At 54.8% G+C, this 27,996-nt stretch overlaps 1 protein-coding gene across 1 annotated transcript; it reads right to left on the reverse strand.

The window, feature by feature from the left end:
• Positions 1-230: 230 nt before the first annotated feature.
• Positions 231-11,375, reverse strand: COG1 (component of oligomeric golgi complex 1; the record flags this gene model as incomplete). The annotated part of the gene is made up of 6 exons (XM_089662875.1): positions 11,032-11,375; positions 7,213-7,445; positions 6,647-6,828; positions 5,411-5,581; positions 1,930-2,086; positions 231-441 (listed from the first exon to the last, which is right to left on the reverse strand). Coding segments are annotated over exons 1-6 (1,251 nt in total), but the record flags the coding sequence as incomplete, so codon positions are not given.
• Positions 11,376-27,996: the final 16,621 nt, after the last annotated feature.

Here is a 27,996-nt window from a genome sequence, read left to right on the forward strand (position 1 = left end):
TTAGATTGTCAGCTCCATGAGCAAGGCCCTCCTATTCCTTCTGCATTGTACTTTATATTGTAAAGCGCTGAGCAAACTGTTGGCACTATATAAATCCTCTATAATAATAATACCTAGTGGTACGTTTACTGACACGACAGGTTCACATGGAAACGCATGCTAAACACACCCACTGCAATAAATGGCATTGTGCAGAACTTGGCTGTACAAAGAGCGGCGGTGCCACCAACCTGCAGTCTATCCAGGAACAGCGGCTGCATCAGATCCTCCCAGAAGCGGAACGGGCGATCCAGCAGCCGCTGACAGACGACGTCCCAGTTCTGGCTCATAGACTCGCTGGTCAGCAGCTCCCAAGCGGCGTCTCGGATACCCGCCAGACCCTTCAGACTCTTCACATAGACAAGCAGAGCTGAGATCCCCGACTTTATATCCTCATTACACCTGGAAGAAAAATTCAAGATTTCAGGGACCCTCATTGTACCCCTAAAGTGGGTTGCAGATCCTTTACATATGCCCAGTGAAGTGACCGGCCTCACATGATACACAGATTAAACAAATCCTCCTACATAGGTTGTACCTGTTTATCTGCTTGTGTGGGCTTCCTCTGGGTACTTCTCCCACACTGCAAAAACGCGTTTTTTATTTTTCTGGGTGGGGGTGTATGTGGGTGGGTGTGTATGTGGGTGGGTGTGTATGTATGTGGGTGGGTGTGTATGTATGTGGGTGTGTATATGTGGGTGGGTGTGTATATGTGGTTGTTTGTGTGTGTGTGTGTGTGTATGTGGGTGGGTGCGTGTGGGTGTGTGTGTGTATGTGGGTGTGTATGTGGGTGGGTGCGTGTGGGTGGGTGGGTGGGTGCGTGTGTATGTGGGTGGGTGAGTGCGTGTATGTGGGTGGGTGCGTGTATGTGGGTGGGTGCGTGTATGTGGGTGGGTGCGTGTATGGGGGGGTGTATGTGGGTGGGTGCGTGTATGTGGGTGGGGGTGCGTATGGGGGGGGGAGGGGTGTGTGTATGTGGGTGGATGTATGTGGGTGGGGGTGTGTATGTGGGTAGGGGTAGGTGTATGTGGGTGGGTGAGTGCGTGTATGTTGGTGGGTATGTAAGTGTGTGTATGTGGGGGTGTGCATGTGGGTGGGGGTGTGTATGTGGGTGGGGGTGTGTATGTGGGTGTGTGTATGTGGGTGGGTGTGTGGGGGTGTGTATGTGGGTGTGTGGGTGGGGGTGTGTGTATGTGGGTGGGTATGTGGGTGGGTGGGTGTATGTTGGGGTGTGTGGGTGGGGGTGTGTATGTGGGTGTGTGGGTGGGGGTGTGTATGTGGGTGTGTGGGTGGGGGTGTGTGTATGTGGGTGGGTATGTGGGTGGGTGTATGTGGGTGTGTGTATGTGTGGGGGTGTGTGTATGTGGGTGGGTGTGTGGGTGGGGGTGTGTGTATGAGGGTGGGGGTGTGTGTATGTGGGTGGGGGTGTGTGTATGTGGGTGGGTGTGTGGGTGGGGGTGTGTGTATGTGGGTGGGTGTGTGGGTGGGGGTGTGTGTATGTGGGTGGGGGTGTGTGTATGTGGGTGGGGGTGTGTGTATGTGGGTGGGTGTGTGGGTGGGGGTGTGTGTATGTGGGTGGGGGTGTGTGTATGTGGGTGGGGGTGTGTGTATGTGGGTGGGTGTGTGGGTGGGGGTGTGTGTATGTGGGTGGGGGTGTGTGTATGTGGGTATGGTTTTTATTCTCCAAAAAGCCTTAAAGTCCTGTAAATTCTATCATAAAGTTTCTTGAAGCTTGTGACACCCCCAATGAGTACCACTTCTGGGGGGGGGGGGTGAGGGTATTACATTTTTTACTGCTCTAACAGTAAAGAACCCTTTCCCCAAACTAAAAGTTAAACCTCCTTTCCGCATGAACACAGAACGGGAATCTGGCTTTGCTCGGGCTCTTACACGTTGATCCATTGCTGCAGAGTCTCCCTCAGGTAGTCCTGGTTGATGGGATGAGCCAGAGTCCTCAGCGTGGGCTGGAAATCCACCACCGACTGTGGAAGGTGCTTCGACCAGCCGACAGACTTCATCTCCTCTCTTAAAACCTTGATTCCTTTCCCTGAAAATGATAAAAACACAAAAATTACACAACTCTGCTGCTGGGCCGGGGACAACAAAGTCTTGTTGGGGTCAAAGGGCCCTTATACAAGGGGCGGAGTCTGCCAAGGGTCCACTTACATATCAGGCAATCTCTCTGCTGATACGCGCTGAGCAGGCAGATGACAGGTCCCACTGCACTCTATGGACCGTCGGATGTAAAACAATCAGCCTGCAAGTTTACACCCCACTCCCATCCAATCCGCTAGATCACAGGTGTCAAACACAGGGCCCGCGGGCCGAATCCGGTCCTCCAGGCCATTTCATGTGGCCCTTCCACCTCTCCTGCAGGTACCCCCTTGTCTCTGCCCCCACCTTGTCTAAGCAGTCGGCAGCAGAGAGAATAGAACTCCTCTGCCAAATCCTGCACCTCTCAGTGCAGCTGCAGCCCCCCCTCATCTCTGCCTCCCCTGATCTCAGCATTCAGCAGACTCTGGTAACTGACTCCACTCCTCCTCTGTTCCTCCTCCAGACTCTGCACTTTCTGCTTTCCAGCTTTGCCCCCAAAGGGGGTGCACGGTGATGTTAAGGAGGGTTTGAGATTCTTGGCATCTGATGTAATGGGGGGGGGGCTGTTATAGTCATCTAGTCTTAGAGATACGACTGGCCCTTTGAGGGCAACCATAATGCTGCCAGCTATAGAGAAGAAAAAGAAAAAAGCCGGCAATTGCATTTAAAAATCGCCACCGAAATATAGTGTCAGCCAGTGGGGGAGCCTCTCTGTATACACTGCTCCCCTCCTACCCCCTCCACTGCTCCTCTCCCCACCCACTCCCCCCCCTACAAAGAGGACCTGTCACTCATATGCTATCACATGGGGGACTATTGGTCCCTTATGTGAGAACAATAAAATCAGAAGATAAAAATACACACACACACAAAGTAGAGAAAAAAAAAAAAAAAAAAAAATTTGGAGCCTCCCCACCCCCAAATACGCAGACATTTCGGGGCGGTTTTCAACCACATGCATTCTGAGTTTTCGGTATCGGTTTCGGCACCAGATTTTTCATTTCGGTGCACTACTAGTAAATAGTTTATTTTTTATCACTTAACAAAAAGGAGAGTAAACGAATGGAAATCCAATCAATATTTGGTGTGACCGCCCTTTGCCTTCTTCCCTGGTGCCTGTGTCCCTCTGAGATTTTTACCTTCACTTCCTGTCCCGGTGACACATTTACACCAAGCCGAGCCCTTGTAGATATAAATCTCAAAAGAATATTGGAAACACTAGACATTCCTTTAAAAACTTGGGAGCCAATTGGCTGCTCCAGGGGCCGGCATGTATTCCCTCCTTAAAAAGTTATCTTTTTTTTTTTTTTTTTGTAAAAAGGTGAACACCACACACTCCCTACCCCCTCCGGTCCCCACTGTACTTACTTCTGGGGGTGCTGAGCTGTCAGTGGCCACACAGCAGACCGTCAGCCTGGGGATTTGAAATTCTCTTCTTTGTGCAGCACTTCTGGGATGGATCAGATTCTGATTGGTCAGCGTTGCCACGGTGAATCGCTCCGATCTGTCCTGGAAGTGCGGAAGACAGAAGAGGGAGAAAAGCGGGCATTTCAAATCCCCAGACCACTGGACTGGCTGCGTGGGCACTGCCGGCTCATCACCTGTGGAGGTAAGTATAACGGAGACCGGGGGGGCGGGGTGAGGGTGTAGGGGGTTCATTCACCTTTTCATTTTTTCTGTAAAAAAAAAACTGGGACAGACCCAACCAGGACGGGGGCTTTTGGAGGGGACTGCAGACTAGCCGCTTGCCTACTGACCATGGCCCTGGCATCTGAGGTGGCTCAATTCTTTGGTAGGTGCCTGGTGGGACCTTTGGAGTATTTTACTTTGGATTCAAGTCCATGTCTCCCCAGAGTCCTCAGCAGGAGTTCGTTTTGAGCTGATTATATCAACATCTTCTTAGAGTCTCTGAGTCTAGAAAGGAGGGGGGGTTGAAGAAGTCAATGCTGGTTTGGGCACAGAGACCCCAAATCTGTATCCTGGTCCTCCAGTTCTCAGAGTCTGTGTGTTTTAGGGAGACATGGACTGAAATCCGAAGTAAACTCTAAGAAGATGTTGATATAATCAGCTCAAAACGAACTCATGCTGAGGACTCTGGGGAGACATGGACTTGAATCTGAAGTAAATTACTCCATAAGGTCCCCCAAGGCACCCATCAAAGATTAAAGGCCCCTCAGATGCCAGGGCCATGGTAGGTAGGCAAGAGGCTAGCCCAGCAATGGGCAAACTACGGCCCGGCAGACCTTTTAATCCGGCCCGCGGAGCTAGGCTCCCGCTAGGCTCCTCTCACAGTCCGCCCTGAAGACCGGTGTAGCATGAAAATCTGTCTCCTATGAGGATCTGTCCCCCTCGACGTATCTGCGCATGTGCCGGAGATTGCCGATCGGCTGCTAATGCCTGAAACCGGCACATGCGCAGATACGTCGAGGGGGACAGATCCTCATAGGAGACAGATTTTCATGCTACACCGGAACGGCGCGGGAACACGGCGAGAGGAACGCGCGGAGCAAAGGTAAGTGAATTGACACAGGGGGGACTTAATATGGGGGATCAATTAAAATGGGGAATGAATTACTATATGGGGGATGAATTACTATATGGGGGATGAATTACTATATGGGGGATGAATTACTATATGGGGGATGAATTACTATATGGGGGATGAATTACTATATGGGGGATGAATTACTATATGGGGAATGAATTACTATATGGGGAATGAATTACTATATGGGGAATGAATTACTATATGGGGAATGAATTACTATATGGGGGATGAATTACTATATGGGGGATGAATTACTATATGGGGGATGAATTACTATGGGGGATGAATTACTATGGGGGATGAATTACTATATGGGGGATGAATTACTATGCTTACTATGGGGGAATATTACTATACTTACTATGGATGACACATACAGATCATTCATCTACTCTTGGTCCGGCCCCCGGGTCCAATATATGAACCCATTGCGGCCCTCAAGTCAAAAAGTTTGCCCACCCCTGGGCTAGCCTGCAGTCCTCTCCAAAAGCCCTGTCCTGGTTGGGTCTGTCACCAAAAAAACTTTAAGGGCCGCTTCATATCTCCGGGGTGCATTTTATATGCCTTTTAGTGTCCATTGGACCCAACAGAACATGCATTTTGATAAATGCAGCACGCAGGACTTTTCTTTAAACGCACCACAACTAAAACGCACAGGTGAGGGCGGGGCCTAGGACACGTCACTACCCAAGACTCCGTACGTCACATAGGAGACAGATGGAATTTTACCTCCTCCCTGCTGAGCAGTGACCGTCTCTAACATAGAGAATAGGAGCCCACAATTCAGAGAAGGGTTAGGCGGCGCGTCATCCGGCGCGGTGAAGAAGAGGGCGTGAGCCTGGTACAGCGTATTCGCCAGAAGCTCCACCAGAGAACACACCTGAGACTTTATGCTGGAGCCTGAAACCGGAGCGGAAAACACAAAAAAGGGTTAATTCACCTGAACAGATACAGAGCAATGGATGACGGATAACAAGTAACAAAATCAACCCAAAGTATGTAAAATGACAATATTATATACAACGGAATATAAAAAAAAAACCTCAAAACAATATATATATATTATATATACACACACAAAGTATTTTGTTGTGATTAGCTGTGGTTGGAAAAACCTCATCACAAGGTACAGATGGGCTGTGATTGGCTCTGCCTGTACCATGTGATGGCTGTGACCAATCATAGCTAACAAAACAAACGTAGACAATGAAAGGAAGCCACCCATTGTATACAATTATCATGTGATCTGTGATTGGTCACATGACACTGGGAAGCAGGCCGGGTAGTGATCTGTCATCCGCTGTGTCCACGGACAGATCACGCCCCGCGGGCGCCACCTTTTGACAGGACGTGATAGGACGACCACTCAGGAGGAGGAGCGTCCCTCTGTTTGGATGGTCTTCATGACGTCCTGTAAAAAGAGGCCGCTCAGCACGATCTGTCACTGGCTGTGATTGGTCACAGAGGTCACATGACACTGGTAGCAGGCCGGGGTAGTGATCTGTCATCCGCTGTGTCCACGGACAGATCACGCCCCGCGGGCACCCCCTTTTGACAGGACGTGATAGGACGACCACTCAGGAGGAGGAGCGTCCCTCTGTTTGGATGGTCTTTATGACGTCCTGTCAAAAGAGGCCGCTCAGCACGATCTGTCACCGGCTGCGATTGGTCACAGAGGCCACATGACACTGGTAGCAGGCCGGGGTAGTGATCTGCCATCCGCTGTGTCCACGGACAGATCACGCCCCGCGGGCACCACCTTCTGACAGGACGTGATAGGACAACCACTCAGGAGGAGGAGCGTCCCTCCGTTTGGATGGTCTTCATGACGTCCTATCAGAAGAGGTCGCTCAGCGGCACGATCCACGGGACGCAGCAGATGACAGATCACTACCCCGAAGGGCGTTGAGCATGCTACACACTGCGTTTTTTTTCGATTTGCACAACCAAGACTCCCGGACTCACCATGATGAGGTTGGTTGAGCAGCTGTTGGATCCCGGCCTTCCTCGCCAGCAGAAAATCGGCCAGGGCTTGCCTGGGGGAGCTGTCCTCCAGCAGCATGATGGAACACAGGGCCTCCGCCACGGCTTGGTCCGACGCCGCCGGACATTTAAGAAGTGCCTTGCTTTCCTGCAGGATGGTGGAGCTGCGAATAAGAGAATACGAATGAAAATCTGAATGGATGAATATAGTTTCCTGCACGTATTTGTTAAAGCTGAAGACTAATCTGCCAGATAGGTGGCCACGTACTGCCCGCACCCAGAAGGCGCAGCGACGCATCGCTGGAAGGAGGAGTATCGGTCAGGGATTGGGCGAGGGGACAGGGTCTCTTCAAACAAGCAGCCTAACCAAGAATAGTCCTCAACCAATAGAAAGGAAGACGAGAAGATCGTTCCAATCAATTCTCCTTCGAAAACGAACAAAATACAGGCAGGGTGTCCGAACCTTCGCACGTGGGCACAGCGCTGCTGTAGAGAAGCATTGTAACAGGGATTGTCCAGCAGTACAGTAAGGCGAGGTTGCAGCTTACCGGAAGGTGCCAGCAGCAGCGACCTGGCGGATGAGGATGGGGAAGCGTGCCAGGACCGGGCTGTACCGGGAGGTGGAGGAGTCCAGCTGCAGGAGGGAGTGCAGGTGGCAGCACAGCAGGTACAGCTGAGTGGCGTGCAAATACCGAGAGGCCTCCATAGAGCTCCAGATCTTCTCCGGGATCTCCAGCAGCAGCTTGATCTGAGCCGCCATACAATAGAACTTCTCCTGTGACTGGAGGAGGGGAGAAAAGACTGAGTGAGAGCGGAAAAGAGACTCTCCTCTGTACACAAAACACACAGAGCTCTCCTCTGTACACGAAACACACAGAGCTCTCCTCTATACACAAAACACACAGAGCTCTCCTCTCCTCTGTACACAAAACACACAGAGCTCTCCTCTCCTCTGTACACGCACAGAGCTCTCCTCTCCTCTGTACACAAAACACACAGAGCTCTCCTCTCCTCTGTACACAAAACACACAGAGCTCTCCTCTCCTCTGTACACGCACAGAGCTCTCCTCTCCTCTGTACACAAAACACACAGAGCTCTCCTCTCCTCTGTACACACACAGAGCTCTCCTCTGTACACACAGAGCTCTCCTCTCCTCTGTACACACAGAGCTCTCCTCTCCTCTGTGTACACACACAGAGCTCTCCTCTCCTCTGTACACACACACAGAGCTCTCCTCTCCTCTGTACACACACACAGAGCTCTCCTCTCCTCTCCTCTGTACACACACAGAGCTCTCCTCTGTACACACACAGAGCTCTCCTCTCCACACACAGAGCTCTCCTCTCCTCTGTACACACAGAGCTCTCCTCTCCTCTGTACACACAGAGCTCTCCTCTCCTCTGTACACACAGAGCTCTCCTCTCCTCTGTACACACAGAGCTCTCCTCTCCTCTGTACACACAGAGCTCTCCTCTCCTCTGTACACACAGAGCTCTCCTCTCCTCTGTACACACACACAGAGCTCTCCTCTCCTCTGTACACACAGAGCTCTCCTCTCCTCTGTACACACAGAGCTCTCCTCTCCTCTGTACACACACACAGAGCTCTCCTCTCCTCTGTACACACACACAGAGCTCTCCTCTCCTCTGTACACACACACAGAGCTCTCCTCTCCTCTGTACACACACACAGAGCTCTCCTCTCCTCTGTACACACACACAGAGCTCTCCTCTCCTCTGTACACACACACAGAGCTCTCCTCTCCTCTGTACACACACACAGAGCTCTCCTCTCCTCTGTACACACACACAGAGCTCTCCTCTCCTCTGTACACACACACAGAGCTCTCCTCTCCTCTGTACACACAGAGCTCTCCTCTCCTCTGTACACACAGAGCTCTCCTCTCCTCTGTACACAACACACAGAGCTCTCCTCTCCTCTGTACACAACACACAGAGCTCTCCTCTCCTCTGTACACAACACACAGAGCTCTCCTCTGTACACAACACACAGAGCTCTCCTCTGTACACAACACACAGAGCTCTCCTCTGTACACAACACACAGAGCTCTCCTCTGTACACAACACACAGAGCTCTCCTCTCCTCTGTACACACAGAGCTCTCCTGTCCTCTGTACACACAGAGCTCTCCTCTCCTCTGTACACACACACAGAGCTCTCCTCTGTACACACAGAGCTCTCCTCTCCTCTGTGTACACAACACACAGAGCTCTCCTCTCCACACACAGAGCTCTCCTCTCCTCTGTACACACAGAGCTCTCCTCTCCTCTGTACACACAGAGCTCTCCTCTCCTCTGTACACACAGAGCTCTCCTCTCCTCTGTACACACAGAGCTCTCCTCTCCTCTGTACACACAGAGCTCTCCTCTCCTCTGTACACACACACAGAGCTCTCCTCTCCTCTGTACACACAGAGCTCTCCTCTCCTCTGTACACACAGAGCTCTCCTCTCCTCTGTACACACACACAGAGCTCTCCTCTCCTCTGTACACACACACAGAGCTCTCCTCTCCTCTGTACACACACACAGAGCTCTCCTCTCCTCTGTACACACACACAGAGCTCTCCTCTCCTCTGTACACACACACAGAGCTCTCCTCTCCTCTGTACACACACACAGAGCTCTCCTCTCCTCTGTACACACACACAGAGCTCTCCTCTCCTCTGTACACACACACAGAGCTCTCCTCTCCTCTGTACACACAGAGCTCTCCTCTCCTCTGTACACACAGAGCTCTCCTCTCCTCTGTACACAACACACAGAGCTCTCCTCTCCTCTGTACACAACACACAGAGCTCTCCTCTCCTCTGTACACAACACACAGAGCTCTCCTCTGTACACAACACACAGAGCTCTCCTCTGTACACAACACACAGAGCTCTCCTCTGTACACAACACACAGAGCTCTCCTCTGTACACAACACACAGAGCTCTCCTCTGTACACAACACACAGAGCTCTCCTCTGTACACAACACACAGAGCTCTCCTCTGTACACAACACACAGAGCTCTCCTCTCCTCTGTACACACAGAGCTCTCCTGTCCTCTGTACACACAGAGCTCTCCTCTCCTCTGTACACACACACAGAGCTCTCCTCTGTACACACAGAGCTCTCCTCTCCTCTGTGTACACAACACACAGAGCTCTCCTCTCCTCTGTACACACACACAGAGCTCTCCTCTCCTCTGTACACACACAGAGCTCTCCTCTGTACACACACAGAGCTCTCCTCTGTACACACACAGAGCTCTCCTCTCCACACACAGAGCTCTCCTCTGTACACACACAGCTCTCCTCTCCTCTGTACACACAGAGCTCTCCTCTCCACACAAACACAGAGCTCTCCTCTCCACACAAACACAGAGCTCTCCTCTGTACACAACACACAGAGCTCTCCTCTCCACACACAGCGCTCTCCTCTCCTCTGTACACACAGAGCTCTCCTCTGTACACACACAGAGCTCTCCTCTCCTCTGTACACACACAGAGCTCTCCTCTCCTCTGTACACACACAGAGCTCTCCTCTCCTCTGTACACACACAGAGCTCTCCTCTCCTCTGTACACAACACACAGAGCTCTCCTCTCCTCTGTACACACACAGAGCTCTCCTCTCCTCTGTACACAACACACAGAGCTCTCCTCTCCTCTGTACACAACACACAGAGCTCTCCTCTCCTCTGTACACAACACACAGAGCTCTCCTCTGTACACACACAGAGCTCTCCTCTGTACACAACACACAGAGCTCTCCTCTCCTCTGTACACACCACACAGAGCTCTCCTCTCCTCTGTATACACAGAGCTCTCCTCTCCTCTGTACACACAGAGCTCTCCTCTCCTCTGTACACACAGAGCTCTCCTCTCCTCTGTACACACAGAGCTCTCCTCTCCTCTGTACACACAGAGCTCTCCTCTCCTCTGTACACAACACACAGAGCTCTCCTCTCCTCTGTACACACAGAGCTCTCCTCTCCTCTGTACACACAGAGCTCTCCTCTCCACACACACAGAGCTCTCCTCTCCACACACACAGAGCTCTCCTCTCCTCTGTACACACACACAGAGCACTCCTCTCCTCTGCACACACACAGAGCACTCCTCTCCTCTGTACAAACACAGAGCTCTCCTCTCCTCTGTACAAACACAGAGCTCTCCTCTCCACAAACACAGAGCTCTCCTCTGTACACAACACACAGAGCTCTCCTCTCCTCTGTACACAACACACAGAGCTCTCCTCTCCTCTGTACACACAGAGCTCTCCTCTCCTCTGTACACACAGAGCTCTCCTCTCCTCTGTACACACAGAGCTCTCCTCTCCTCTGTACACACAGAGCTCTCCTCACCTGGGCTCCTCTCCTCTCCCTCTGTAGGGGCCCCGGTTTGGCCCTCAGCCCCCCGCAGTAAGTATCCAGGCCCCGGACGGCCCCCAGCACTTGCTCGGCGCTCCTCCTCATCTCCCCGATGGTGTCGGCCGCCTCGATCAGGTCCCGGTACCTCTCCCCGACCATCTGCCGGAGCTCCTCCTTCTTCTGCTCGATCTCCGCCCGCACCTTCCTCTCCAGAGCCCGGATCTCCTCCGCGCTGTGCGCCTCGAACAGAGCCCCCGGGTCCCGCATCTCACTCAGCTTCCCCGCCGCCATCGCTGACAGCTCAGGCCGGAAAATGCCGCCGGACTACCGATCCCGGCAGGCTGTGCGCGGGGAGCTGCGGAATAGTCTATGGGCCGAGGGGCGTAGGGCCTCATGGGGAATGTAGTTCAGAGGAGGGCTGGGTTGTCACGTGACAGGGTGTGCCACGTGGCCTTTGCGATGTCACTGGATGAGATCACGTGATGCGGATAGAGGGTCATATGTGGCTTCATGGACTTGTCACCTGACTACTGAGCCGAGAGATGCGTTTCTTGGCTGCATTTGAATTACAGCTGCCTGGATCCGGGGGTGTCCGGCCTTCCATCGGGAGAAGACCAATTGTTTTGGGCCTACACATAAAATGAACAAAAAACCATTCACAATTTTTAGGCAGAAATCGTCACCCTCACCCATAATCCCGAGTCGCACCGCTGCACGTGCTTCATACCTCCCAAACTGTCACTGATTCCGAACAAGTCCTTCTGTCCTCATTTGTCCCCCCTGCCGCCCTTCCCCTCTGTGCCCCTGCCCACCTTCCCCTCTGTCCTCCTGCCCCTCTGTCCCTCTCTCCCTCTGTTCCCATGCCCCTCCTCCCTCTGTCCTCCTGCCCCTCTCTCCCTCTGTCCTCCTGCCCCTCTCTCCCTCTGTTCCCCTGCCCCTCTCTCCCTCTGTCCTCCTGCCCCTCTCTCTCTGTCCTCCTGCCCCTCTCTCCCTCTGTCCTCTTGCCCCTTCTGTTCCCCTGCCCCTCTCTCCCTCTGTCCTCCTGCCCCTCTGTTCCCCTGCCCCTCTTTCCCTCTGTCCTCCTGCCCCTCTCTCCCTCTGTCTGCTCCCCCTTTCCCCCCTGCTCCCCTGCCCCTCTCTCCCTCTGTCCTCCTGCTCCCCTCTCCCTCTGTCCCCCTGCCCCTCTCCCTCTGTCCCCCTGGCCCCCCCTTTCCCCCCTGCCCCTCTCTCCTCCGGCCCCCCCTTTCCCCCCTGCCCCTCTCCCCCTCTGTCCCTCCTGCCCCTCTCCCCCTCTGTCCCCCTGCCCCTCTCTCCCTCTGTCCTGCCCTCTCTCCCTCTGTCCTGCCCCTCTCCCCTCTGTCTTCCTGCCCCTTTCCCCCTCTGTCCTCCTGCTCCCCCTTTCCCCCCTGCTCCCCCTTTCCCCCTCTGTCCCCCTGCTCCCCCTTTCCCCCTTTGTCCCCCTTTCCCGCCCTGCTCCCCATTCCCCCCTCTGCTGCCCCATTCCCCCTCTGCTCCCCCTTTCCCCCTCTGTCCTCCCTTGTCCCCTCTGCCCCCCCTGCTCCCCTTTTGTCCCCCTTTCCCCCTCTGTCCCTCCTACTCCCCCTTTCCCCCTCTGTCCTCCCTGCTCCCCCTTTCCCCCTCTGTCCACCCTTTCCCCCCTCTGTCCCCCCTGCTCTTCCTCTGTCCCCCCTTCTGCCCCCCTTTCCCACCCGTCCCCCCTCTGTCCCCCCCTGTCTCCCTCATCCCCCCTTCCCCCCTCTGTTCCCCTCTTCCCCCCTTTCCCCTCTGCGCCCCTTTCCCCCCTTCTGTTTGTCCCCCTTCCCCCTTCTGTCACCACTTCCCCCTCTTTCCCCCACCTTCCCCCTCTGTCCCCCCCTGCCCCCCCTTTGCCCCCCCTTCCCCTCTGTCCCCCCATCTGTCCCGCCTTCCCCCCTCCTCTGCCCCCCCTCCCCCTTTGTCCCCATCTGTCCCCTCTTTGTCCCCATCTGTCCCCACTTCCCCCCCTCTGTCCCCCTTTCCCCCCTCTGTTCTCCTCTCGTCCCCCCTCCCCCTCTGTCCCCCCTTCCCCCCCTCTGTCCCCCCTTCCCCCCCTCTGTCCCACCCTCTGTCCCACCCACTGTCCCACCCTCTGTCCCCCCTCTGTCCCCCTTGTCCCCATCTGTCCCCCTCTTTGTCCCCATCTGTCCCCCACTTCCCCCCCTCTGTCCCCCTTCCCCCTCTGTTCTCCCCTTGTCCCCCCGTCCCCCTCTGTCCCCCCTTCCCCCCCTCTGTCCCCCCTTCCCCCTTCTGTTCCCCCCTCTGTTCCCACCCTCTGTCCCCCCCTCTGTCCCCCTTTCCCCCTCTGTTCTCCCCTCATCCCCCCCTTTGTCCCCCTCTGTCCCCCCTTCCCCCTCTGTCCCCCCCCTCTGTCCCCCCTTTCTCCTTTCCCCCCTCTGTCCCCCTTTCCCTCCCCTGTTCCCCCCCTTCCCCCCTGCCCTCCCCCTTTGTCCCCCTCTGTCCCCCCTTCCCAATCTGTCCCCCCCTCTGTCCCGCCTTCCCCCCTCTGTTCCCCCCCTCTGTCCCCCCTTCCCCCTTTGTCCCCATCTGTCCCCTTCTTTGTCCCCCTCTGCCCCCCGCCCCCCCCCTCTGTCCCCCTTTCCTCCCTCTGTTCTCCCCTCGTCCCCCCTGTCCCCCCCTCTGCCGCCCTCGTCCCCCCTGTCCCCCCCTCTGTTCCCCCCTCTGTCCCCCCTTCCCCCTCTGCCCCCCCTCTTCCCCCCATTCCCCCTCTGCCCCCCGGCCCTCCCCCTTCCCCCTCTGCCCCCCGTCCCCCTCATCCCCCGTCCCCCTGCCCACCCTGTCACCCCCCGTCCCCCCCTCTGTCCCCCTTTCCCCCTCTGTTCTCCCTCATCCCCCCCTCTGTCCCCCTTGCCCCCTTTGTCCCCCTCTGCCCCTCCCTCCACCCCTCTGCCCCCTTCCCCCTCTGCCCCCCTTTGTCCCCCCCTCTGCCCCCTGTCCCTCCCCTTCCCCCTCTGCCCCCGTCCCTCCCCTTCCCCCTCTGGACCCCCCCCTTTGTCCCTCTCTGTCCCCCCTCTGTCCCCTCTGTCCCCACTTCCCCCCTCTGTCCCCCCCTTTGTCACCCCCTCTGTCCCCCTTCCCCCCTCTCCCCCGTCCCCTCTTCCCCCTCCGTCCCCCCTTCCCCCTCATCCCCCCCTTTCCCACCTCGTCCCCCCCTGTCCCCCCCATCCCCCCTTCTGTCCCCCTGTCCCCCCTCTGTTCTCCCCTCATCCCCCCCTCTGTCCCCCTTTCCCCCCTCTGTTCTCCCCTCGTCCCCCCCTCTGTCCCCCCCCTCTGTCCCTCTTTCCCCCTCTGTCCCCCACCTTCCCCCTCTGCCCCCCCTTCCCCCTCCTCTGCCCCCCCTGTCTCCCTCTGCCCCCCCTATCTCCCTCTTGTCATGGAAATTTTGTATTGTTGGTCGAACTTTAAATGTGTCATATATTCGTGTTATTCATATGTCTCTCGTGTGGCTTAATTAAAGCTCTGAAGGCTGCAATTGGGCCATGCGCATGTACAATGTATGTATTACAGTACTCAGCTTGGTAATGGATGAGATGGCAGATCTGCGCTTATAGACCGGCGTGTATACCACCACGGCATTCCATGCGAATGCTGCTGTCAGTAGACCGTGGGCCTGTATCCACATATCAGCAGCATGGTACCACGTGGGCTTCATAACGCAATGCGCAAGCGGTGTGAACTCCACGTGTAGGCTTATGCATATCTTACAACCCATTACCAACTTGAAACTGTATCTTGGATGGATGTGTTTTAATAAAGATCGTATCGGGCCCATCCAGGTACAGACTGATATTTTTAGGGAGTGCTTGTGCAGAGAATTTTACATACCAATAGAAGCTAGTAGGACAGGAAATATGACCTCAGATGGCTCATAGGGGGGAAGGGGAGGAAGTCTGCTGACCTCAGAAGACTCATGGGGGAGGACCAGTGATAGATAATAGCAAAGGCTATGCTCCAATTGGAATGTATATCCTCTGTATAGGCAATCCCCATTGTATTGTTCGGTGGGAGGGTTTGACTTTATTCATGTGGGGGGCATGTGTGTATTTTTAATAAAAACAGAGAGCTGAGCCTAAAGCCGGCCCTTATGTGAGTTGCAACCAGCCTTAGAGTGTCGTGTGATCATTCTAGGGTAACGGAGCTCCAATCACCCACAAATTCAACAGAACCAAAGTATTTGGATGGGCAGGAATCGTGTAGTTTGGCTGCAGTCGTGGTAAGCGAGATTCGCACAGCTTTTTGGGGGATTTCTGCGCATCCAACTGCGAGTACTCACGGTAAGGAAAAATTCGTTAAAGCGAATTTCCAAGACAGTTTGGCGAGCCTGGTGGATACTAACGCGTATTCTTGCGTAGCTAACCTAGAACGAGGGGGGAATGGCCATCATGAACTAGCAAAAAGTATGCCGGCACATTTCAGGTCTCTCTGCCATTAAGAGGATCGCTTTTTGCGTGTTCGTGTGGCTGATTTCGCTCTCTGTTAGCTAACAAGAAATACCGCTTAACAAGGACCTCGTTTTTTGTCCTAAACTCTTGATTTGTGGGTGAAAAGACGAGGGTTTGTCTCTGCTGAGAGCAGCAGAGGGGTGGGTTTTGGTTGGCTGGATTTGGTCAAGTTTAAAAATCTTCCAACCAAAAATTAAACGGGTATATGTTTTAGTGGGTAAAAGTTGTTGCATAGTGTTAGGTAAGTATTTGTGGGCTGTAGGTACTGTGGTGATTGCTTTACCCCCTCCACGTGAGGTAATTATTACAGTGCTGAAAGGCTTAGGTTAATTGTTAACTGTTGTAAGATCTCTGTGTGTATGTAGTCTGTACAATGTTTTGTGGTACTACTGCTCCCAGCAAGCATGCAGCAGGGGGTCCTTTCTGTTACATGTGCATGTTAGTGTGATATGTTGGTGTTTTATGTCCGTTCTGTGATTGTGCCCAAATTGTGTTGTATGTGTGCTGTATATTGTTGTGTAATTGTCCAGTGTATGTTCTGTCTAAAAGTCTGTTTTATGTAAGAGGCAATTTTGAGGCTAGAGTCTGCTGTGTGTTTCCCTGTGGGGGGTCATTCTAGTATCTGCCATGTGCTCCTCTGTGGGGGGTCATTTTCTTGACTAAACCACATGGACTCCTTTTGTTTGGTGGCCATTTTGTTGGCTACCAAATGTGCAGTAATCTCTATGCAATGTGCATGAAGTTTCCTATATGCATTTGACCCATATTGTGTTTTTAATCCAAATTTTTTACAGTTTCATTTGTTTGCTTTTAGCTTTAAATTTGCGTATTGCCAGCCAATTTAAAGTGTATTAAGCGAGTTTTCCCCTCACGTGTTCCACATTTAATGAGCGCGGTGTAGTCTGGGTTTTTGCACATAGATTTCTTGTATAGTGATTATGTTTTTCTTGTGTTTTTCCTGTTAAAAGTAGTTCCTTATTGTAAAGCGGGTTTGTTTTAAGCTGCTGTGTCGCGTGTTTCACGTCCAGCAGACTTTTTGTGTAAACGGTTCTAGGTGGTTGCAGTAAAGATTGCGTGTGTAGCGCAGATCGTTTAGCGATGCTGATAGGAGTGATTTTTGCGTCAGCAACAAGGTTACTTTTGGCGCAGTTTTTCGGTTTACCTCTGTGTAATTGTTTTACTGTGAAACGTCCCGTGTTTTTCATAAGGATCCACTTTGTCCTTTTTAACAGTTTTTCAGGTTGAAAAAGGGTTTTTCTGTGTGTATTAGGAAAGTTTTTTTCTTTACACAAATTTCCTAAAGGTCAGTTAGCAGGTTTCTGCCCAACCAGTGACCCCTAAGTAACATCCAAGAACCCCTCTTTTTGTTTTGACTTGTGTTAGCTACTGTGTGCAGGGAGAGAAAAGCCACTTTCATCATTGTGCGGTGTGGCCTGCCAAACACAGTGGGTGATGAGAACCACATAAATTACGCTGTGTGAGTGGGCGGTCCAGGGAAATCCTGGTTACCACAAACACTTCGGGTGGTCAGGATCACACAAATTGCGCTGTGGGAGTGGGAGGTGTGCTCTCAGTCTGACCGCCACTTGATGCGCTTCGGGTGATCGATAAGTATCACATAAATTACGCTGTGCTGGGAAAGTGGTGGAATCAGGCCTCTCGGTAGGATCCCACCGAGTGCTCCAGGGGGTAAACAGGTACCCGGACGCGGGATATATACCAGTGACTAGTCACGATGGGCAGTAGTCAGTCCATGAAGAGAGAGGGGGAACCAGCCCTCTTCAGGGTAAGGACAGCTGCACAACTGATGAAGGTGAGTTTGGGGGGGAAGTCTACAGAACCCCTCAAAAGGTGGAATAAATGGTCGAAGGGTACCAGATGGGAAATTCCCCGGGAAGGTACATTTGACGCATGGAGGTGGGAAAAATTCATCTCTGAATTTGGACCACGGATGCAGGCGTCAGAACTAGAGATCGCACAGCTATGGCTTCACAGGTCAATCCGATTAGGGAAGCAAGGCATACATAAACTGGTGTCTGTCCGGAAGAACCTGGTGATGTATACCTGGCCTCCAGAGGGAATAAAACAGGAGGATCCAGTGTCAGAGGTGGAAGAAGCTCTTTCAGGGCTGACTCTACTAAGGCAGGCAGGATCAGGGTCTGCTGGGGTCCCCCAACAACCAACAGTGGCTGAGATAAGTATAACTGCACCTGTCTCTTCTGTTAGTGACGTCACTCTTGACATACCTTCTGTGTCTTCTGTCTCTATGCCTCAGCCTCTGCCTCTACCTCTCCCTTCTCCCTGCTTCACCCCAGCTCCTTCTGTTTCCAACTATGAAGCCTACTCAACAACCGATTTGCAGACTATCTGTGAATCAAGGGGAATAGACACCCGGTTAAAAAACAGGGCGGATTGCATCAAAGCGCTACGAACCACTGATCAGACCCCTGCCCCCCAGCTATACCCTGATCTGAGGGACCTCAAACCTGAAGGTGCAGTAAGCGAGGTGGTTAATCTAAGCCCACCGATGATGCTGGGCCAGCCCTTGCACTCTTCCCGGACCGAGGCCTATCCAGTCAGGGTGCAGCAATTTGAAGGTCCTCCCAATGCACAGGGGGAACGGACTTTAGGGGAACGGGTAGTTTGGCATGTCCCCTTCACCCCGGCAGAGATCCGCACTATTCTGGCTGAGCTCCCGGACTATCGAGTCAATCCGAGAGGATTTGCTCGAATGTTTGGACAAAACCAGTTCAGCTATGGTATGAGCGGGTCAGATTGTGCACAGATCCTACGGGCAAAGGTGGGCATGGAAGTGGCCAGTACAGTGATTGCAGGGTGCTCTATAACCACGCATGAGGAGATGACTTCAGGGGGCAAAGAGTTCTGTACACAGCTAAAGGCAAAGCTTCCAGAAATGTATGGTGCTACCTCTACTACGGACATGATGAAGCTCACCCAGGGTCCTAATGAGGAAAGCGCCTGCTTCTGGCGCCGTCTCAAGCAGACGGCACTGGATGCGGATCTGGAAGTTGGACCTGATGCTCCAACTGAAGGGGTAAAGGTGACCGCGACGCACATTCTGTTGCGGGCCAAATTTTTGGAAGGCATCGATACTAAAATTCGGGAAAGGCTGGTTCTGGCCCGACCCGAATATAATGAGATGTCTATCCCTGCTATCCTTTCCACTCTTGCGGCAATAGAGAGGGAAATGGATAGAAGAAAACAAGACAAGGCCAAAGTTCTTATGTCCCAGACCCCACACGAAAAACCAAGGGATCTGGGTCACAGGAAGGATAGGCCCCCACCCAGGTGCTTCCAGTGCCACCAAACGGGGCACATGAGGAGGAGCTGTCCCCAATTACCTAAAGGTCGGTGGCAGTTCATTCCTGATGAGTCCTCCGCCCCTATGACCACCATGGTAAGTAACTCCTATGAATTCTCATAGGAAGTTGACAAATCGGTGTCGGCCCAGATCCATCTTTTTCTAGAGGAATTAAAATATCCCCTCCCTTGCCTCACCGACACCAGTGCAGCAAGAACGGTCCTGCGAAAACAGGACATCCAAGGCAAGGTACCCCTCTCAGGGGAAAACCCTCCTAACCCCTACTAACCTCACTATCAAACGATGCACTATTCTTAACCCAGCTTCTCTTCTTCCTGTGTCGGAAGATGAGAAGGGGGGGGAGGACAGCAATGACAGTGCTGAATTTTGCAACACGACTAACAATACTAACACCTCTTCTGCTAACATGTCTTCTTTGTCCACTACTAATCTCTCTTCCAAAGGACACGACTGCATCTCTTTGGTGGAACTGGAGTCAGCGGCGACACACCCCATATCACCCCGAGAGTAGCGGTAAGGTTGAACGTCTTCCGATACCCAAAAACCTTGGCCTGAGTGTCTCCCCATTGCCCCCTATTCCATCCGGAATGCCCCTCGGCAACCACATGGGCTGTCACCCTACGAGGTGTTGTTTGGGGGACCTCCCAAAACAGGGTTGTACTTTCCTCAACAGTTGTCGTCTTTGCATTCACAGCTTACAGGTTATGTGCAATCTCTGCAACGGGAGCTGCAGAAGATACACCATCGGGTTCGCGAATCGCTCCCCGATCCAAATACAATAACAGGTGTTCTTTCTATTGAGCCAGGTGATTGGGTCGTCCTAAAGAAACATCAAAGAACCGGACTCGAGCCACGGTTCACCGGACCATACCAAGTCCAGCTGACGACACCTACCTCACTCAAGCTCGAGGGACGAGACAACTGGGTGCACGCAAGCCACTGCAAGAAGCTTCTCAGCTACACCAGAGAATGAGGGGTGTCATTTTCCTTTTTCTTTTTGTTTGTATGTCTTACATGTGTGTGAACGGAGGAAAAGATGGCAGATACCCCAACCTTTTATTTAAAATGCACCTACGTTTAGCCAGAACCGCCAACAAAACCAACTGTTGGGTATGCTCTAAGCCCCCACCCAGTCATCACATGTCCGCAATGGCCGCTGTTCATGCCCTATATGACATCCGCGTCGGCATGAAAAAGCAAGGGACCCCTGGTCAGCCCCCACGTAGACATTTGTCGGTAGAACTTAATGACACATTTTTAGCAGGTAACATCAGTTTCAGCACCAATATTAGCTCTAGCTCCTGTAGGGCCCTCGTCAGTCCATTATGGGTAACTGGGCAGCTAGGCAGCCCTCAGGTGTGCTTTAACATCAGCTTTGGCACAGGTAACAAGTTTGTTGGGACTACCACCTGCGAGGGAGGTATAACTGTCAATCTGACTAACCAGACTTCCTTTCTGAGTAACCACACTGACCGACCAGACCACGTGTGTTGGAAGGACGGATGTGATGTGCAGACTGAGGGAGCAATCCCCCAGTCTGTGCAACTGTTGCTCAGTACCAGAGGCCGAACGAGGAACTCCTCCTGTTCTGCTCTGACAGGTCCATACTATTTTCTGTGTGGTTCGGCAGCCTATAGAACATTTCCCCAGAACGCGAAAGGTTCGTGTGCCCTCATAAAGCTAGTCCCCGCATCCTATGTAGTGATGGACCATGAAGAGTTGATGGTCCACAAGAAGGTAAGGATGGCAGGGAGAGTTCGCAGGGAGCTGTTCTCTGAGGGCGACCAGGCATGGGCTTGGTTCCCCTCATGGACAGGATGGGGAATAGAACTTATGAAGCGCCTGAACAATTTTTCTGTCATCGTGGATAGTATGTTTAACGAGACCGTAGAGGCTGTCAGAGAAATTGCCCAAGAACAACGGCAGATGGGAATTTTAGTGCTTCAGGAGAAGATGGCCCTTGATTATCTTTTAGCCGCCAAAGGGGGGTTCTGTGAGTTCATCGGAGAGGATTGTTGTACTTGGATAGAAGACACCGATGACAAGGTCCAGGCCCATATGGACAAAGTGAACTACAGGGAAAAGCTAGAGCTATAGCTAGTGAGGGTTGGAATCCGTTCAAGGGTTTGGGAGGATTGGGAGATTTCCTGTTCTCCATCGGATCTTGGTTGAAGGAAGTGGGAGTGTATATCCTGATGCTTCTCTTTTTCATCTGCCTTTTATATGCCGCGGTGAGATGTTCCTGTTGCCTCATCGACCGTGTAAGCCAAGCTCGGGCAGACGACCACATCTCCATGCCCGCTCCGGGGATCCCACTCCAACCACTGATCGGGGGAAGACCTCACCAACCAACCACCTTCTCTACAGATTACGTCCTGGCTTCCCTCTAATTTATCTCTCTGAAGACCACATTCTCCAAGACCTTCAAGCAAGCTTCAAGCCTCATCATTGTTTGTGTCTGCGATTTGGAAAACTGTCTGGGTCGAGACCAGCCTTGTGTGGCCCCGTCTGCAGGGGCAATTTGAGAATCTATTGCTGGATCTCCCCAGACCACCGTGGGATCACAAGCTTTATTCATACCACAAGTCTGTTTGTGGTTTTTGCAAGAGCCTTCCTGTAGTGAAGGTTCCAACGCTCTTGAGGATCATCGCTTCAATCAAGCCTGTTTGCGTCGAGTCTGCGTCGGGTCTTGTTGTTTCAGGTACCCCGTGGAGCTTTATTCTCAGGGACAACTACAGGAACTCTTTGAAGTTTGAGACTACACCCATCAAGCTGAAGAAGATCAAGAAGGGACACGAGGAGAATATGATAAAACAGGAGGGAATGTCATGGAAATTTTGTATTGTTGGTCGAACTTTAAATGTGTCATATATTCGTGTTATTCATATGTCTCTCGTGTGGCTTAATTAAAGCTCTGAAGGCTGCAATTGGGCCATGCGCATGTACAATGTATGTATTACAGTACTCAGCTTGGTAATGGATGAGATGGCAGATCTGCGCTTATAGACCGGCGTGTATACCACCACGGCATTCCATGCGAATGCTGCTGTCAGTAGACCGTGGGCCTGTATCCACATATCAGCAGCATGGTACCACGTGGGCTTCATAACGCAATGCGCAAGCGGTGTGAACTCCACGTGTAGGCTTATGCATATCTTACAACCCATTACCAACTTGAAACTGTATCTTGGATGGATGTGTTTTAATAAAGATCGTATCGGGCCCATCCAGGTACAGACTGATATTTTTAGGGAGTGCTTGTGCAGAGAATTTTACATACCAATAGAAGCTAGTAGGACAGGAAATATGACCTCAGATGGCTCATAGGGGGGAAGGGGAGGAAGTCTGCTGACCTCAGAAGACTCATGGGGGAGGACCAGTGATAGATAATAGCAAAGGCTATGCTCCAATTGGAATGTATATCCTCTGTATAGGCAATCCCCATTGTATTGTTCGGTGGGAGGGTTTGACTTTATTCATGTGGGGGGCATGTGTGTATTTTTAATAAAAACAGAGAGCTGAGCCTAAAGCCGGCCCTTATGTGAGTTGCAACCAGCCTTAGAGTGTCGTGTGATCATTCTAGGGTAACGGAGCTCCAATCACCCACAAATTCAACAGAACCAAAGTATTTGGATGGGCAGGAATCGTGTAGTTTGGCTGCAGTCGTGGTAAGCGAGATTCGCACAGCTTTTTGGGGGATTTCTGCGCATCCAACTGCGAGTACTCACGGTAAGGAGAAATTCGTTAAAGCGAATTTCCAAGACACTCTGTCCCCCCTTTCCTCCCCTGCCCCCCCTTTCCTCCCCTGCCCCCCTTTTCCCCCCTGCCCTCCCTTTATCCCCCCCTTCCCCCTCTGTCCCCCCTCTGTCCCCCCCCCTTGTCCCCCTCTGTCCCCCCCTCTTTCCCGCCTTCCCCCCTCTGTCCCCCCTTCCCCCTTTGTCGCCATCTGTCCCCCTCTTTGTCCCCATCTGTCCCCCTCTTTGTCCCCATCTGTCCCCACTTCCCCCCTCTTTCCCCCCTCTACCCCCCTCTGCCCTCCCTCTGTCCCCCCCTCTGTCCCTCTTTCCCCCCTCTGTTCTCTCCTCGCCCCCCCGTCCCCCCCTTCCCCCCTCTGTCCCCCCTTCTGTCCCCCCTCTGCCCCCCCTTTCCCACTCTGTCCTCTAGTCCGTCCCCTTCCCCGTCTGCCCCCGTCCCCCCTTCCCCCCCTCTGTCCCCCCTTTCCCCCCTGTCCCCCTTTTTTCCCCCTGCCCCACCTCTGTCCCCCCCTGTCTCCCCCTATCCCCCGTCCCCCCTTTCCCCCTGTCCCCCCCTTTGTCCCCCTTTCCCCCCCTCGGTTCTCCCCTGTGTCCCCCTCCTCGTTCCCCTTCCCCCCTCTGTCCCCCTCCTCATCCCCCTTCCCCCCTCTGTCCCCCTCCTCGTCCCCCTTCCACCCCTATGTCCCCCCTTCCCTCTCTGTCCCCCCCTTTGTCCTCCCTTCCCCCTCTGCCCCCCCTTTCCCCCCTCTGTCCCCTTCCCCCTCTGCCCCTCCGTCCCCCCCTTCCCCTTTGTCCCCCCTTCCCCCTCTATCCCCCCCTTTGTCCCCCTTTCCCCCTCTGTCCCCCTGTCCTTCCTCGTCCCCCCCTCTGCCCCCCCCCTTTGTCCCCCTCTATCCCCCCCTTTGTCCCCCCTCTGCCCCCCTTTCCCCCTCTGTCCCCCTGTTCTTCCCCTTCCCCCCTCTGCCCCCCCCTTTGTCCCCCTCTGTCCCCCCTTCCCCCTCTGTCCCCCCCTTTGTCCTCCCTTCCCCTTCTGTCCCCCCTTTTTCCCCCCCTCTGTCCCCCCGTCCCTCCCCTTCCCCCTCGTCCCCCCTCATCCCCCTTCCCCCCTGTCCCCCCCTCATCCCCCCCTTTGTCCCCCTTTCCCCCCTCTGTTCTCCCCTCATACCTCCCCTGCCCCCCTTCCCCCCCCCATTTGTCCCCCCTTCCCCCTCTGTCCCCCCTCTGTCTCCCCCCTTTGTCCCCCCTCTGTCTCCCCCCTTTGTCCTCCTCTGTCCCCCCCTTCTGTCCCCCCCTCTGTCCCCTCTTTCCCCCCCTTTGTCCCCCCCGTCCCCCCTTTCCCCTCCTTCCCCCCTTTCCACCTCTGTCCCCCCCTCTGTCCCCTCTGTCCCCCTTGTCTCCCCTTTCCCCCTCTGCCCCCCCTCTGTCCCCCCTTCCCCTCCTTTCCCCCTGTCCCCCCTTTTCCCCCCGTCCCCCCTTTTTCCCCCTCTGTCCCTCTTTCCCCCTCTGTCCCCCACCTTCCCCCTCTGTCCCCCCTTCCCCCCTTTGTCCCCCTGTCCCCCCCTCTGTCCCCCCCTTTGTCCCCCTGTCCCCCCTTTCTCCCCCTGTCCCCCCTTTCCCCCCATCCCCCCCCTTTCTCCCCTGTCCCCCCTTTGTCCCCCTTTCCCCCCTCTGTTCTCCCCTCTGTCCCCCTCCTCGTCCCCCTTCCCCCCCTCTGTCACCCTCCTCGTCCCCCTTCCCCCTCTGTCCCCCCCTCTGCCCCCCTTTCCCCCCTCTGTCCCCCCTTTGTACCCCTCTGTCCTCCCTTCCCCCTCTCTGTCCCCCCTTCCCTCTCTGTCCCCCCCTCTGTCCCACCTTCCCCCTCTGCCCCCGTCCCCCCTGCCCCCCCCTCTGTCCCCCCTCTGTCCCCCCTCTGTCCCCCTTTCCCCCCCTCTGTTCTCCCCTCGTCCCCCCTTTGTCCCCCCCTCTGTCCCCCCTTCCCCCTCTATCCCCCCTTCCCCCTCTGTCCCCATCTGTCCCCATTTCCCCCCTCTGTCCCCCCCTGTCCCCACTTCCCCCCTCTGTCCCCCCCTCTGTCCCCCCTGTCCCCCCCTCTTTCCCCCACTCTGTCCCCCCCTCCCCCCTTTCCCCCCTCTCACCATCATGATGTGAGGCTGACACCAGACTGACCCCATCACGAGGCGAGACTGACACCAGATTGACCCCATCACGAGGCGAGGCTGACACCAGACTGACACCATCACAAGGCGAAGCTGACACCAGACTGACACCATCACGATGTGAGGCTGACACCAGACTGACCCCATCACGAGGCGAGGCTGACACCAGACTTACCCCATCACGAGGCGAGGCTGACACCAGACTGACCCCATCACGAGGCGAGGCTGACACCAGACTGACACCATCACGAGGTGATGCTGACACCAGACTGACTCCATCACGGGTCGAGGCTGACACCAGACTGACCCCATCACGAGGCGGTGCTGACACCAGACTGACCCCATCACGAGGCGAGGCTGACACCAGACTGCCACCATCACGAGGCGAGGCAGACACCAGACTGACTCCATCACGGGCGAGGCTGACACCAGACTGACCCCATCACGAGGCGAGGCTGACACCAGACTGACACAATCACGAGGCGAGGCTGACACCAGACTGACACCATCACGATGTGAGGCTGACACCAGACTGACCCCATCACGAGGCGAGGCTGACACCAGACTGACCCTATAACAAGGCGAGGCTGTCACCAGACTGACACCATCATGATGTGAGGCTGACACCAGACTGACTCCATGACGGGGCGAGGCTGACACCAGACTGACCCCATCACGAGGCGAGGCTGACACCAGACAGACACCATCACGAGGCGAGGCTGACACGAGACTGACACCATCACGATGTGAGGCTGACACCAGACTGACCCCATCACGAGGCGAGGCTGACACCAGACTGACCCTATCACAAGGCGAGGCTGACACCAGACTGACACCATCATGATGTGAGGCTGACACCAGACTGACCCCATCACGAGCCGAGGCTGACATCAGACTGACCCCATCACGATGCGGGGCTGACACCAGACTGACCCCATCACGAGGCGAGGCTGACACCAGACTGACACCATCACGAGGCGATGCTGACACCAGACTGACTCCATCACGGGTCGAGGCTGACACCAGACTGACCCCATCACGAGGCGGGGCTGACACCAGACTGACCCCATCACGAGGCGAGGCTGACACCAGACTGACACCATCACGAGGCGAAGCAGACACCAGACTGACTCCATCACGGGGCGAGGCTGACACCAGACTGACCCCATCACGAGGTGAGACTGACACCAGACTGACACCATCACGAGGCGAGGCTGACACCAGACAGACACCATCACGATGTGAGGCTGACACCAGACTGACCCCATCACGAGGCGAGGCTGACACCAGACTGACCCCATCACGAGCCGAGGCTGACATCAGACTGACCCCATCACGAGGCGAGGCTGACACCAGACTGACACCATCACGAGGCGAGGCTGACACCAGACTGACTCCATCACGGGTCGAGGCTGACACCAGACTGACCCCATCATGAGGCGAGGCTGACACCAGACTGACACCATCATGATGTGAGGCTGACACCAGACTGACCCCATCACGAGGCGAGGCTGACACCAGACTGACCCTATCACTAGGCGAGGCTGATACCAGACTGACACCATCATGATGTGAGGCTGACACCAGACTGACCCCATCACGAGCCGAGGCTGACACCAGACTGACCCCATCACGAGGCGAGGCTGACACCAGACTGACCCCATCACGAGGCGAGGCTGACACCAAACTGACCCCATCACGAGCCGAAGCTGACACCAGGCTGACCCCATCACGAGGCGAGGCTGACACCAGACTGACCCCATCACGAGCCGAGGCTGACATCAGACTGACCCCATCACGAGGCGAGGCTGACACCAGACTGACACCATCACGAGGCGAGGCTGACACCAGACTGACTCCATCACGGGTCGAGGCTGACACCAGACTGACCCCATCATGAGGCGAGGCTGACACCAGACTGACACCATCATGATGTGAGGCTGACACCAGACTGACCCCATCACGAGGCGAGGCTGACACCAGACTGACCCTATCACTAGGCGAGGCTGATACCAGACTGACACCATCATGATGTGAGGCTGACACCAGACTGACCCCATCACGAGCCGAGGCTGACACCAGACTGACCCCATCACGAGGCGAGGCTGACACCAGACTGACCCCATCACGAGGCGAGGCTGACACCAAACTGACCCCATCACGAGCCGAAGCTGACACCAGGCTGACCCCATCACGAGGCGAGGCTGACACCAGACTGACCCCATCACGAGCCGAGGCTGACATCAGACTGACCCCATCACGAGGCGGGGCTGACACCAGACTGACACCATCACGAGGCGAGGCTGACACCAGACTGACTCCATCACGGGTCGAGGCTGACACCAGACTGACCCCATCACGAGGCTGGGCTGACACCAGACTGACCCCATCACGAGGCGAGGCTGACACCAGACTGACACCATCACGAGGCGAGGCAGACACCAGACTGACTCCATCACGTGGCGAGGCTGACACCAGACTGACCCCATCACGAGGCGAGGCTGACACCAGACTGACCCTATCACAAAGCGAGGCTGACACCAGACTGACACCATCATGATGTGAGGCTGACACCAGACTGACCCCATCACGAGGCGAGGCTGACACCAGACTGACACCATCATGATGTGAGGCTGACACCAGACTGACCCCATCACGAGGCGAGGCTGACACCAGACTGACCCTATCACTAGGCGAGGCTGATACCAGACTGACACCATCATGATGTGAGGCTGACACCAGACTGACCCCATCACGAGGCGAGGCTGACCCCAGACAGACCCCATCACTAGGTGAGGCTGACACCAGACTGACCCTATCACGAGGCGAGGCTGACACCAGACTGACACCATCACGAGGCTGACACCAGACTGGCACCATCATGATGTGAGGCTGACACCAGACTGACCCCATCACTAGGCGAGGCTGACACCAGACTGACCCCATCACGAGGCGAGACTGACACCAGACTGACCCCATCACAAGGCGAGGCTGACACCAGACTGACCCCATCACAAGGCGAGACTGACACCAGACTGACCCCATCACGGGACGAGGCTGACACCAGACTGACCCCATCACGAGGCGAGGCTGACACCAGACTGACCCCATCACGAGGCGAGGCTGACACCAGACTGACCCCATCACGAGGCGAGGCTGACACCAGACTGACCCCATCACGAGGCGGGGCTGACACCAGTCTGACC

This window comes from Staurois parvus, unplaced genomic scaffold, assembly GCF_062004578.1.
Source record: "Staurois parvus isolate SC_StPar_1 unplaced genomic scaffold, SC_StPar_1.0 ptg001574l, whole genome shotgun sequence".
Taxonomy (NCBI): Eukaryota; Metazoa; Chordata; class Amphibia; order Anura; family Ranidae; genus Staurois; species Staurois parvus.